General features: G+C 44.4%; 1 protein-coding gene across 1 annotated transcript in view; it reads left to right on the forward strand.

Annotated features, from left to right (window-relative positions):
• The window catches only part of LOC122787586 (2-(3-amino-3-carboxypropyl)histidine synthase subunit 1-like), a 2,760,216-nt gene that overhangs the window by 1,505,992 nt on the left and 1,241,478 nt on the right, over nucleotides 1-12,746 (forward strand). Inside the window, exon 4 of the mRNA XM_044054371.1 lies at nucleotides 255-323. Within this exon, the coding sequence (XP_043910306.1) occupies nucleotides 255-323 (69 nt within the window). The remainder of the gene's footprint in view (nucleotides 1-254; nucleotides 324-12,746) is intronic.

The raw sequence follows: 12,746 nt of genomic DNA on the forward strand, positions 1-12,746 counted from the left end.
GAGATGCGTCTACTGTACCTGACAACAAATATATTTAGGGTTTAGAGAATAAAATCCATTCTTGTGATTTGTCCTAATATTTCAAAGGATTCTGAGAATAATAGGGACAGTGCTGTAATGAAATATATTCATTTACACTTAAACTGTAAGGGACAGTATCATAACCCTTACAATTAACAGTTACCCCTTTAAAAGATTTTCATTGACTCAGTTAAATAGATACCTGAATTCACACATTCATTTTCTCTTTACAGATATCTTGGAGATGGTCGCTTTCACCTTGAATCTATCATGATTGCAAATCCAGAAATACAGGCTTACAGGTAAAGGGAACATAACCTGAACAAAGGATAAAAAAGTGAAAACCTGTATTTTCATTTGATGGTCACTGTACTTCACTGTTTAAAATGTAAACATTGACAAGAGAGATTTATTGTGTTCAGGCAGGTATAGAGGTTGCATTTTGCAGATGTTGGCAAGTAGGTCCTAAAGGAATCCTGTATTTCATACACTTAAGAAAGATGTTATACTCAGTGATTCTGTATTTCTGGATAGCCGTGGCAACTTGCAGATATGTTAATGTGTCCGTTTTCAGAATGTAAAGGCACTTGTTCTTAAAACAGTCCAAATCTCAAATGTATTAAAGTGAGTTTTGTTGATGCTTTGGGGCAGGGCTATTGTATGTACTGTGTACTCCTGTGAAGAAAAGTAAAGTAGTGTTGCAAATGATTTACTAGAATGTCTTCTGTCTAGAGGAGTCTTTGGAAGAATTGATAAAATGTGTCTGTGTGTGTGTTTTACAGGAAATAAAACGTGTTGCTGTCCAGTTGTGTAGCTAGGCACCTTGTTTGCTTAAGTACATGTTTTCTAAACATCTTTCAGAAATGTAACATAGACATTAAAACAGCGTCTGTAATTTTCTGAAGTACTGAGTTTGCACCCAGTTTGTTTAAATGGACAACAAGTGAAAACAGCTTTTTTTGTTGCTGGTATTGTACAGACATTAACTTATGCTGATAGATAACATTTGTTAAGAATTTCTTAACAGTTAAGGAGTAACATATAAAATGAGATGTGTGCATTTCTGAAACATGGGATAAGTTTGGGGCAACAGTATGAGTTTGTGAGTGCAAAATGTAATTCCCTAGCTACAGGCCTGTACTGTCACTCACAGAACTTCTTATGCATATGTGTGCTTCTATATCCTTAACTGGAAAGAGGTTAGCCCATCAGACAACCAGCAATTCTCATTATCATGGGGAAGAAGAGTTAGGTAAAGGGGTTGAATAGCTCAAGTAGTCTTTTGAAGTAGAATTGTTCAAACTTGATATGTATTATTTTTTTAATTTGTATTTATTTCTTTGCTTATTTGGTTTCAGCCTTTTTTGTTGTGCACTGCCATTTCTTTGTAGCCATTTTGTGTGTGTGTGTGTGTGTGTGTCTTCTGGAGTAACAGTCTGTGACCAACATATGCATGTACTTGGGCTTAGCGGACATGGTTCATACACTATTAAGATAGTCTATTCATATCCATATTTCTGCACTTTTAGGTTATTTATTTATTTATTTATTCATTTAGTTTACTGATTTATAGCCCTGTTTACCTGAATTCTCATTTTCAGAGACAGTATGAATGCATTAAGTAGTTGTATTTTTTATATATTTTTTATATATTTTCATATATTTTCACATACTTTACACATACATATATATATTTTTATGTGCTTACACTTGTTTATGTCTCATGCAGATATATACGTACATGTATATATTCCGTTATTCTTGCAATTGTGTTTATATTTTAATATATGTACAAATTTAAAGTATTGTTAAGGAACAATTACATTCAGTGGGGTTAAGCTACTATAACACTGTTTTTTTGCATTTACATTTATGTTTATGTTTAGACAATATCTTTTTAAATTTTAATTGTTTTTAATTGATTGATTGCTTTTACTGATCGTCAGTTAAGGAATTAGGGAAAGTATAAAAGCTGTTGTTGTATTATGTATTTTGTCTGAAGAAGTCTGCGTACCACGCAGACGAAAAGCGCTTTACTCTATTAAAGTTTGTCCTGTGGCTTGTACTTCCTGGCATTTATTTGGCGTTTCCACTACCACTGTTCGGATCCTTTTTGTGGTTTATTTCATGGTTCATACACTTTAATAGACTTTGTGCAGTTCGAATAATGGAGTCTGCCTACCATACTTTAACAGTAGCTATTCAGGTGGTGATTGGGCAAGATGTGATTCTTGCAGAATGACATAGTGACACATCCTCTGGAGAAGTAATTAACGCCAAATAGTGGCAATGTTAAGACTGCTTGACACCTACATGAAACCATTGAGTTTAGAAAGAATAGTGAATAAAAGTTAGAATGCTTTCTCAGGCAGGGTAAAACATGAAGCTGTCATGGCACTGAGTACAAATAATGAAGATTTTGGTAAAACATCAAAACACTGTGTCAGTGCTAGGAAGATTATCGAGAAAAGAAAGAAATGCCATCACTGATGTTTGAGATGAAAACATACAATGTTAAGTTGTCTATCTCGCCTTCATTCTTGCTGGATGGGTTCGGAGCCGACCTCGGCTCCGACTCGGCCACTCTAAAAGCTCGAGAGTTGGTTCCACCGGCTCGAGGCTCCCCTTATATCCCACAATGCTAGGCGTGAGTTACCTCAGATCTCGTTTGCCGCTACAGCGATCGAGGTGTTGGTTTTCTACCGGCTTGTTGGTAAGTGTATTTCTGTAAAATTAGAATACTTAAACCCCTATATTTTTAAGTTTAACTACTTTTCCCTTAGTTTAGTGGATTTCTACCCTGTTTTCAGAAAATCCTGCTTTTTTTCCCACAAGAACTTTAAAGTTCTCTCTCGGCCTTCTGGCCTTCCCATTCCTAGTGGTGTGTGTGTGTTCTCTTAATTAAAACTTTTAGTTAATTGTTTTATTTTTGAGTTTTAAAATAAGATTAGTGTAATCAGTGTGTCTGACTGAGTGTGTGTGATTACACTTTCTTGTCTAGGATGTCTAAAGACACAAAGGTCTCAGGCTTCAAGAAGTGTGATGCGTGCTGTCAGAAAATGTCTCTGACAGACGGTCACACTTCTTGTGTCTACTGCCTGGGGCCTTTGCACCTGCAGGACTCCTGTGCTGTATGCCACGGCTTCAGCCCCAGGGTCCTGCAGGAAAGAAAGAACAAGTTGATCCTAAGGGGTCTACTTAAGCCTGAGGATTCCCTTTCTGTCTCTGGAAGCCCTCCAAGGCTTCTAGGTCCTCGGCTCCAGCTACTGAGCCGAGACCTAAAGCTAGAAAACCTATGTCTGCATCGGCTCCGGCTGGAGCCGATGAGTCTACAGCTTCTGTGGTTCCCTCGGCTCCGGCTGGAGCCAAGGTAGTAGAAATTCCCTTGTCGGCTCCGACCAGACCTTCGGAGCCGACATCTGGGAAGAAATCTAGGTCACCATCCCTTGGCTCCGTTCATTCGGCTCCAGCATCTCCTCTGCTGTCTGAACGGAGCCATAAATCTCACTCCTCTAGGTCATCGAGGCTGTCGGATCATGACCTTCAGAGGGTAGTGAGTCGACTTCTTAAGTCCGAGGCACTGGCCCAAATGCTTCAGAGCCCGACTCATCAGTCGATGCCTGCCCCTGTCCATCAATATGTTCCTCCTCCGACACCGTTGAGCTCGGAGCCGGGGCGGAACCGAGACTGTGGTAGCGTCGAGCCGATACAGATGTCTTCGGCTCCGTCGTCGGCTCCGATTTCTTCTTCGAAGAATCTCGGCGCCGAACTTCCCTCGCCGGCTCGAGGGGTGAGTGGCATCGGACCCTTGTCCGACCCGCTCTTCCTCGGAGCTTCGCTGGTGAGTTCGGCTCCGACATCGCCTCGAGCCATCACTGTCGGTGCCGAGGGAGGTTCTCAGCTTCTCGGAGCGGGGACCTCTGGCTTTGCCTGACAGGGGTGCTCGAGGTCATGCGGAGTGTGTTAGAGCCTGGCTCTACTCCACAGTCGGCTCCGTCCGCCCCTCCCTCACGGTGCCTCAGGTCAAGTCGACTCACTCCCTCATCCCGGACCGCAGAGAGCCAGCTCCTCAGGAACCCCTGTGGGATTTCATCCTCTTCCGAGGCCTCTCCTGATTTGGCAGAAGAGCCCCTCGGAAGAGGAAGTGTAAGAGGAAACACATTGACTCACCTGAGTCCATCACATCTGACACAGATTTAGATGATTCCGAGGGTTCCCCGTTCCCCTTCTGAAGATGTCTCTTTGCAGACATTCTCGAAATCCTCAAACAGAGGGAAATTGGCCAGCCCTCAACCCTTCGGAGGATGAATCTGTGTACCTTGAGGCGTTTGGCTCGCCCTTCCACATCCTGGGTGTCTCCCCTTTGACCCCTCATGCAGGTGGTAGCTAAAAGGCATGGACGGCTCCTGATTCAGTGGACCCCACTCCCAGGAGACCCTCAAAATTCATAACGGCACCAGCAGACAAACAGTTCTTGACAAAAGGAGTCTCTGTGGATGCTATGGTGGTAGCTGCTGCCACTAAGAAGGAACTAGCTGATCCTTCAGTACCTGTCCATCCACCTAACAAGGAATCTAGGTCCATGGACAGGTACGGGAAGCGGATGTTCTCCAGCGACATTTGCTATGCATTCGCTGAACTACCTGTGCCATTTTACTCGTCTTCAAAGGGACTTGATTAAAGAAGCGAGTGACATGTTGAAGGACCCTACAGCTGCGGGTTTTCAAGATAAGATGAACACTCAGCTGGCTACCATTAACTCCATAGCCAACTCCTCCATGCCTCCTTTCTTTTGCTCCTGATGAAGCGAGTAGGGCCGCACGGACGGGTGTGTCCTTACGTAGGCATGCCTGTATGCGGCTATGCAATTTTGGACCCTTCAAGACGTCTTTCACTAATTCCCCGTTTGATGGATCATCTCTCTTTGGTCCTCAAGTGAAAGAAACCTTGACTAGGTGCGAGACTGATGGCAAGACTCTTTCTGGCGCCGGAGTCCGTTTTTCTACTCCTTCTAGGCCTTACCCCAAAGGCCAGAAAAGTGGGAAAATGTGGTTCCGTAAACAATCTCAAGGGACTTCGCCTGACGCACAAAGTCGTTTCCCCGCCAGAGGCAGAGGCGGGAATAACAATGGCAGACGCCGCCTCGAGGCAGGGGCTCCGCAGAACCAGGGCAATCGAGAAGCCTTCTCTGATAAGCCCTTTCAACATCCCTGGTGTTGCCCGACTGCCCACCTTCGGAGGCAGTCGGGGAAGATTGTCACTGTACCCAGAAGCCTGGCTATCCCTGACTCAAGACAAATGGGTACAGTCCGTCATTTCAAGGCTATTCTATCCCCTTTCTTCACATTCGAACCAATCAAAAATCCCTTCCAGATGTTCCACCCGCTCAAATGGTTCTAGCGGTTTTGGTAATTTCAGAGCTGCTTGCAAAATGTACAATTCAAGCAGTTCCAGCAGCCCAGCATCGATCCGGTATCTACTCAAGGTTCTTTTAGTTCCAAAGAAAACAGGGGACTGGAGACCAATTTTGGATCTCAGTATCTTGAACAGATCAGTCAAGAAAACAAGATTTCGGATGGTCACGCTGCAGTCCATCCTTCCCCTATTGGGAAAAGGAAACTGGATGTGCTCTATAGACCTTCAGGATGCGTACTATCACATAAAATAGAACAGACGCTCCAGAAGATTCCTCCGCTTCAGGCTGGGAACCAGTCATTTTCAATTCAGGGCCCTGCCCTTTGGTCTCACCACTGCCCCGGTATTTACCAAATGCATGGCAGTGGTAGCTTCTCACCTGAGACGACAAGGATTCCAGGTGTTTCCATATTTGGACGACTGGCTCCTCACAGCTCCCAACAAGCATCTCCTTCTGATGGCCAGGGATTACACCTTTCGCATTTGTCAAAAGTTAGGCATTTCAATAAATTGCGAAAAGTCTGTTTTGTCGCCTTGTCGTACTATTACCTTCATAGGCGCAAATCTAGACACAGTAGACATGTCTGAGACTAACAGATCAGAGAATAACAGACATACACAAACTGGTCTCACTCCTTTTCAACAACAACAGAATCAAAGCCAGGTTAGTGCTGAAAGTGTTGGGAATTATGGCGGCCATACCTCTGCTTCCATTAGCCAGATTCCACATGCGAATCCTTCAATGGATGCTCTTTACACAATGGTCATACCAGCAACTTCCAATGTCCCACACCATTATGATCACGCAGGCGTGCAGAAATCATCTCATGTGGTGGAGGTCTTCCCCTCAGCTCTTGTTGGGAAGACCCTTTGTTCCACCCCCTCCAGTTGCTACTCTGACAACGGACGCCTCCCTGATCGGGTGGGGGGGCATTATCAGGGCAGGACGGTCCAGGGCACATGGCAACCAAACGAATGCCACTTGCACATAAATGTTCTGGAGATGAGAGCAGTGCTTTTAGCGTTGCAAGCCCTTCAAGACTCTCTTCCCTTGGGAACGATTGCAATCCAGACAGACAATATGTCTGTAGTGTGGTACATCAACAAACAAGGCGGAACCAGGTCCTACCCCTTGTGTCGAGAAGCACTCAGATTGTGGCAATGGGCGATTTCTTCTCAGCGGTTTCTGATAGCAACGCACATCCCGGAAGTCCAATCAAATCGCGGACAAGTTGAGCAGAGCTATCCTCATGCCTCACGAGTGGTCTCTGAAAGACTCTGTTGTGAGAGAAATTTTCCTCAAGTGGGGTCAGCCTTGCTGCGATCTTTTCGCTACTCCCCAAAACAGCAAGTGCAGAGATTATTTCACTCTATTCCCTTTACCAGGCCAACCCAGCAGAGACGCTCTAGTCCAAGTTTGGCCCCGGGGACTTCTGTATGCATTTCCTCCCTTCCCACTAATCTCTCAAGTGATACAGAAAGCTATCTCTCAGAAGGCCTCATTGATCCTCATTGCTCCTTACTGGCCTCGACAGGTGTGGTTCCCCTTTCTACATCAATTTCTATTGGAGCGACCTTGGCATCTGGACCTAGTTCCAGATCTTTTGATCCATCAGTCGGGTCAGTTACATCGCTCCCTCCCCTCTCTGAACCTCACTGCTTGGTTCCTCCAGTTCCAACCTTAGCCAGGCTTCCTCAATTATCTCACTCCGTTCGAGATATTTTGATAGCTTCCCATAAATCTTCCACCCGGAAGATTTATTTAAGTGGAAACGCTTCACATATTGGGCTCAAGGAAGGGACATAGATCCTTTCACTGCTTCCATCCAAATAGTCCTTGATTTTCTAGCTGAACTCTTCCATGCAGGTTCATCTCCCTCTACTCTTAAAGTTCAATTGGCAGATATTTCTAACTTTCATGTGGGTATTTCTGAGTCTGCCTTAATGTCCCACAAGCTTTGCAAAGCCTTTTTGAAAGGAGTTTTTCTTCTCAGACCTCCTATAAGAAATCCTCCTTCTCCTTGGGACCTAAATTTAGTTCTTACTTCTTTGATTCTTCCCCCTTTCGAACCTGCAGCCTCCTGTTCTTTAAAATTGCTATCATGGAAGACTCTCTTTCTGGTAGCTATTACTTCGGCTAGAAGAGTTTCAGAACTTCAAGCACTCAGCTGTCGACCTCCTTATCTGTTGTTTCATAAGGACAGGGTATCCTTCACGAACCCGTCCTTTTTGCCTAAGGTAGTCTTGACGTCAAATCTAAATCAAAGCATTGACCTCCCTGTCTTTTTTCCAGAATATTCCAATAGGTCTGAACAAAAATTACACTGGCTAGATGTTCATCGTCAGTTGAGGTACTATTTGGATAGAACAAAACAATTCAGAAAATCTGACCAGCTGTTTGTCTCCTATGCAGAAGGCAGAAAGGGACTTTCAGTTTCAAAGGTATCATTATCTAGATGGCTAACATCTCTGATTTCCCTTGTATATGAAATTAGACACCAAAAGCTGCCTAATAAACCTAAGGCCCATTCCACCAGAGCTTTGGCTACTTCTTTAGCCTTCCAAGACAGACTGCCTATTGACACCATTTGTGCAGCGGCTACTTGGGCTACTCCTCACACTTTCATTTCTCATTATAAGTTGGATTTAGCTTCTAGGCATAGAGCTAACTTTGGTTCCACTGTTCTCAGGAGTCTATTCCGTTAGGCCACCCGGGACAAGGTGCTAGGGACGGTCCCATCCAGCAAGAATGAAGGCGAGATAGACAACTTAACATATAGAAGTTATGTTCTTACCATAACGCTCCATGTTAGTTGTCTTCTTCGCCTTCTTCTTGCCCCCCTCCTGCCCCTGGCCTGGACAGACCTAGAGGAGTTGTGATTGTGACCTCTCTTTCTACCACCTCTTTTATTAGGCATATGCTGTTGTGCATATTTCCTGGATGAGGATATAGGTCACCCTTCTTTCTCCCTGGTTAGAGGTGGACTTTGTTTATAGTTATTCTCATACTATTATAAGCTGGGGTTAGCTTACAAACGAGATCTGAGGTAACTCACGCCTAGCATTGTGGGATATAAGGGGAGCCTCGAGCCGGTGGAACCAACTCTCGAGCTTTTAGAGTGGCCGAGTCGGAGCCGAGGTCGGCTCCGAACCCATCCAGCAAGAAGAAGGCGAGAAGAAGACAACTAACATGGAACATTATGGTAAGAACATAACTTCTATTTAGTGCTGAATCACTGTTGGCAAAGTCTTAAGATTTTTTTCTTGGAAAGTTAGAAGTATAGAGAGTTAAAATAAGGTTGTGAATGGAAGGGATTTTGTAGAAGAGGATTACAAAAGTAGTATTTTAGGTGTCCATTTTATAAGAATCATTTGTGTAGTGTTAGTTGACTGCAAACTATTCCACAGGGCACTGAGGCACTACAGAAATATATCAATCACTAAGGAAAATAAGACTGACTTAAGATAAAGCAGATCTTAAAGCATATAAATGAGTGGAACTTAAGGAAGAAACATCTGTTACCAGTAATACCTCTGTTTCAGAGTTGTTGTAAATGGAGATGTTCTTGGGAAGCTGGAAAAGAAGAGGTACATTTTATTTCATCCAGATCAAGGGGAAGCAGAGAAAGTAGGTCATTAACTATGTATGCAAATTACAATTGGATGAGTTACAGAATATACTTCTCTGATTTTGGATAATTGTCAAAGTTTAAATTCTTGTTTACCACTGTCCCTATTTTGTTATGACCATTTATTTTGTAGCCATAGATGTTCTTCGTTCCCCATTGCTGCAGTCCTTACTATTGGGTGTAGTCCGCTGTCCAGTCGGCCCGAATACCAGAGTATATGGCTGACGCCGGTCAGGGCGCATTAGACTGACGTCAGTACGTCAGGGTACTAATGCGCATGACCGACGCCATATCCTCAGTCTTTTTTGCCGCATGGTCCGATGCAGAAGCAGTTTTGCGAGTGCAGGTTGGCGTTCTGAAATATTTCCGAAACCGGAGTTTCAGACCGAAGCAGAGTTGGCTAAGTACCCGTTGGGGAACATTTTGGTTTTTCTTGCCTCAGTATTTTACGGATGTCAGAAAAAGTGAATAACTGTATTTCTTGTGGGAAACAGATACCTCATAGGGATTACCATACTTTGTGTATACCTTGTTTAGGGCCTGAGCACGTCGTTGTTGGTTGCCGCTCTTGTGCTAGGTTTAACAAACGCACTATTAAGAGGAGGTTAGACTGTGCCAGGTTAGTGTTTGGGTAGCGTTGCAATTATAAAATGCCGTCGGATGCTCCGGCCCGCTTCCAAGAAGCGCAAGGACAAAACAGCGAAGCCTAGGGTTGATGAACCGGCAGTCCCGGACGTCGGTTCTTTAGAAGGCTCAGTGGAGCCAGAGGTTTTGCCAGGAGTTTCCATGGAGTCTCAGGCAGAAACTTTACTGTTACAGGATGTGCCTTCTCAGGAGGTAGGCCAGGCTGAGGGGACTTCTCAGGTAACTGTTCTTCCCTCTCTTCCCAAGGTAGTTAGAGCCTCTCCTTCTGTTGCCAGAACTTCTTTGAGAGGTAGGCCAAGTTCAGCTTCAGTGGGGGCTTCTCCTAGCATTTCGGGTTCTGTACCTAAGAAACATATGCTTAAAATGGCAGAAGATTTGATTACTATGATTAGAGGTTCTATGCCCCCTCCTGATAAGAGGCCTAGGGTGGAACCGGAGTTTGATAGTTTTGAACGGTGTTCAGAGGCTTCTGAGTCTTCTGCGGAAGATTTGCAGGAGTTTCCTCCTTATTCTGATTCTGATGTGGATGATTCCACTCCTACAGCTTCTCCTCCTGAGGATTTCTCATTTTCAGAGACTCTGCATTCCATGAGGGAGCACTTTAAATGGGAAGGCCAGGATTACTCTGATTCCAGGAAAAGGCTTAGGAATTCTTGTTTTACCCCAGCATAGGCCCTTAGCTATACCTCCTGTGTTGAATGTGGTGGAAGATGTTTTGCAGAGGCTTCCTGAACCCTGACTCTTTGCCTCCTGCTCCTGTTAAACCTGATAGGTATTATAGGGTGCCGAAGCTCATAAGTATTTGTTTAAGAGTCCTAGGGACCCAGAAACTGTTTCTCGGGGCCTAAAGGTGTTAAGGCCTCTCTGGTTAAAAATCCTGTTCCCACTGATAAAGAGGCAAGGGCTTTGGATAGGTGGGAAAGAAAGTGTATACTTCTTCCACTCTAGCCATGAGAGCGTTGAATTGTCAGTTTCACATGCTAAAATATCAAAATTATCTCCTTTCACAATTGAAATCTAAGGTGGATGCTTTGGCGGAAGGTATTGAGTGTAAAGAGTTGCTGGATTTGGTTCATGTGTCTGAACAAGTGGGTAAGCATTCTTTGCAATGTGGTTTTGATGCTGTACAGGCCTCCTCGAGGGTGGCTGCCACTAGTTCTGTTCTTCGCAGGCATGCCTGGTTGAGGGATCAGAATTTAGCTGAGCATGTTAAGACAAGGATTTTGGATGCTCCTTTACAGTCTGATGTGTTGTTTGGTTCGCCTGTGGAAGCAGTTTTAAAGAAAATGGAGGACAAAGCTAAGTCTATGCAAACTGTTAAAGATTTTTGCAGGTGCAGCCACCGAAGTTTAGTAGAAATTGGCCTGCTAAGGGGTGGACATATCCTGCTTATGATTCCCAGTCTAGGGGTAGGTCTAGACGTGGTAGGGGCAGGGCTCAAGGTTCTTTTAGGCCTAGAACAGGGAGTTCTCCTGCTCAGACTTCTGGTGAGGGCAGGGGTCAGTCCTTTCGTAAACAGACCCAATGACCTGCCTTTTCAGCTGCCAGTAGATTCTCGTCTGGCAGCTCCTTTGGGAGGAAGACTGTCTCTTTTCAAAGAAAATTGGGATTTAATTACTCAAGACAGATGGGTGCTGGATATCATTCACCACGGTTACAGGTTTTATTTCCATACAATGCCCCCTTTCAAAGGCATGCCAGACGTCCCTCCTCCACAAAGAAAAGAGGCTCACAAGCAAGTTTCTCAGTTACTCCAGATGGGGGCCATTCAGCCAGTCCCTGTATCAGAAAGGGGCCTAGGATTTTATTCTCGCCTGTTCCTAGTACCAAAGAAGGGGAACACGTGGAGACCAATTTTGGATTTATCTCTCCTCAACACTTATCTGGACATTCCCAAGTTCAAGATGTTGACGTTACAACAGCTTTTACCTCTGCTGGGCAAAGATCACTGGATGGTAACTTTAGATCTCAAGGAAGCTTACCTTCATGTGCCTATAAGGCTAAGTTGCAGGAAGTATTTGCGGTTTCGAGCTGGAAATTCTCATTATCAGTTCTCTGCATTGCCCTTTGGCTTATCTACTGCCAGAGTATTCACAAAGGTTCTGGCTCCAGTGATAGCTTACTTCAGGCTACAAGGAATTCAAATCTATCCTTACTTGGACGACTGCCTGATTCTGGCTCAAGAAAAGGAAGACCTTCTACAGCATCTGGAATATGTTATAGCAGTGCTAAGATGCCTAGGGTATTCTGTGAGCGAAATAAAGTCCAGTCTAGTACCCTCTCAAGACATGTGCTTTCTGGGTGTGAGACTGAATACAGCAGCCCAGATGGCCTTTTTAACCCCGGACAAACAAAAGAGTCTATCACTTTACTTCCATCAACTATCTCATCAGTCCGTGCTGACTGCAAGGACAGTCCTTCAAGCATTAGGGTTCATGGCATCTTGTATTCTGGTGCTTCCCAATGCCAAACTGCATATGAGGAAGCTACAATGGTATCTCAAAAATGTATGGACACAGCACTGCCAGGATTTGGACACTGTCATTCAAATAATACCTTGCCTTCAAAAAGAATTTTTGTGGTGGGCTCTGGAATGTCACCTAAACAAGGGACTCTCTGTGACCCAGCCAGAGGCGAGTCAGATTTTAACGACAGATGCCTCGGACATTGCTTGGGGAGCTCATCTAAATGGAAAGTGGATACAAGACAAGTGGCCTGCCAGACTACAGCATCTACATATCAACATGAAGGAGATGTTAGCAGTCCAGTTTGCATTAATGGCTTTCAAGGAGTTACTTCTTCCAGGGCAGGTGTTGATTCTAACAGACAACACAACTGTCATGTGGTACATCAACAAGCAAGGGGAACACATTCTTATCCTCTATGCAGGCAAGCAATGATTTTATGGGAGACTGCTAAGCTTGCAACTAACTCTTCAGGCAAGGTTTCTGCCAGGAGCACAGAACTCCTTAGCAGATGTGTTAAGCAGACAAATCATGGATCCCCACGAGTGGAAACTGGATCTTCATGTATTTC

This window comes from Protopterus annectens, chromosome 13.part0, assembly GCF_019279795.1.
Source record: "Protopterus annectens isolate FY-2018-M chromosome 13.part0, PAN1.0, whole genome shotgun sequence".
NCBI classification, from domain to species: Eukaryota; Metazoa; Chordata; order Ceratodontiformes; family Protopteridae; genus Protopterus; species Protopterus annectens.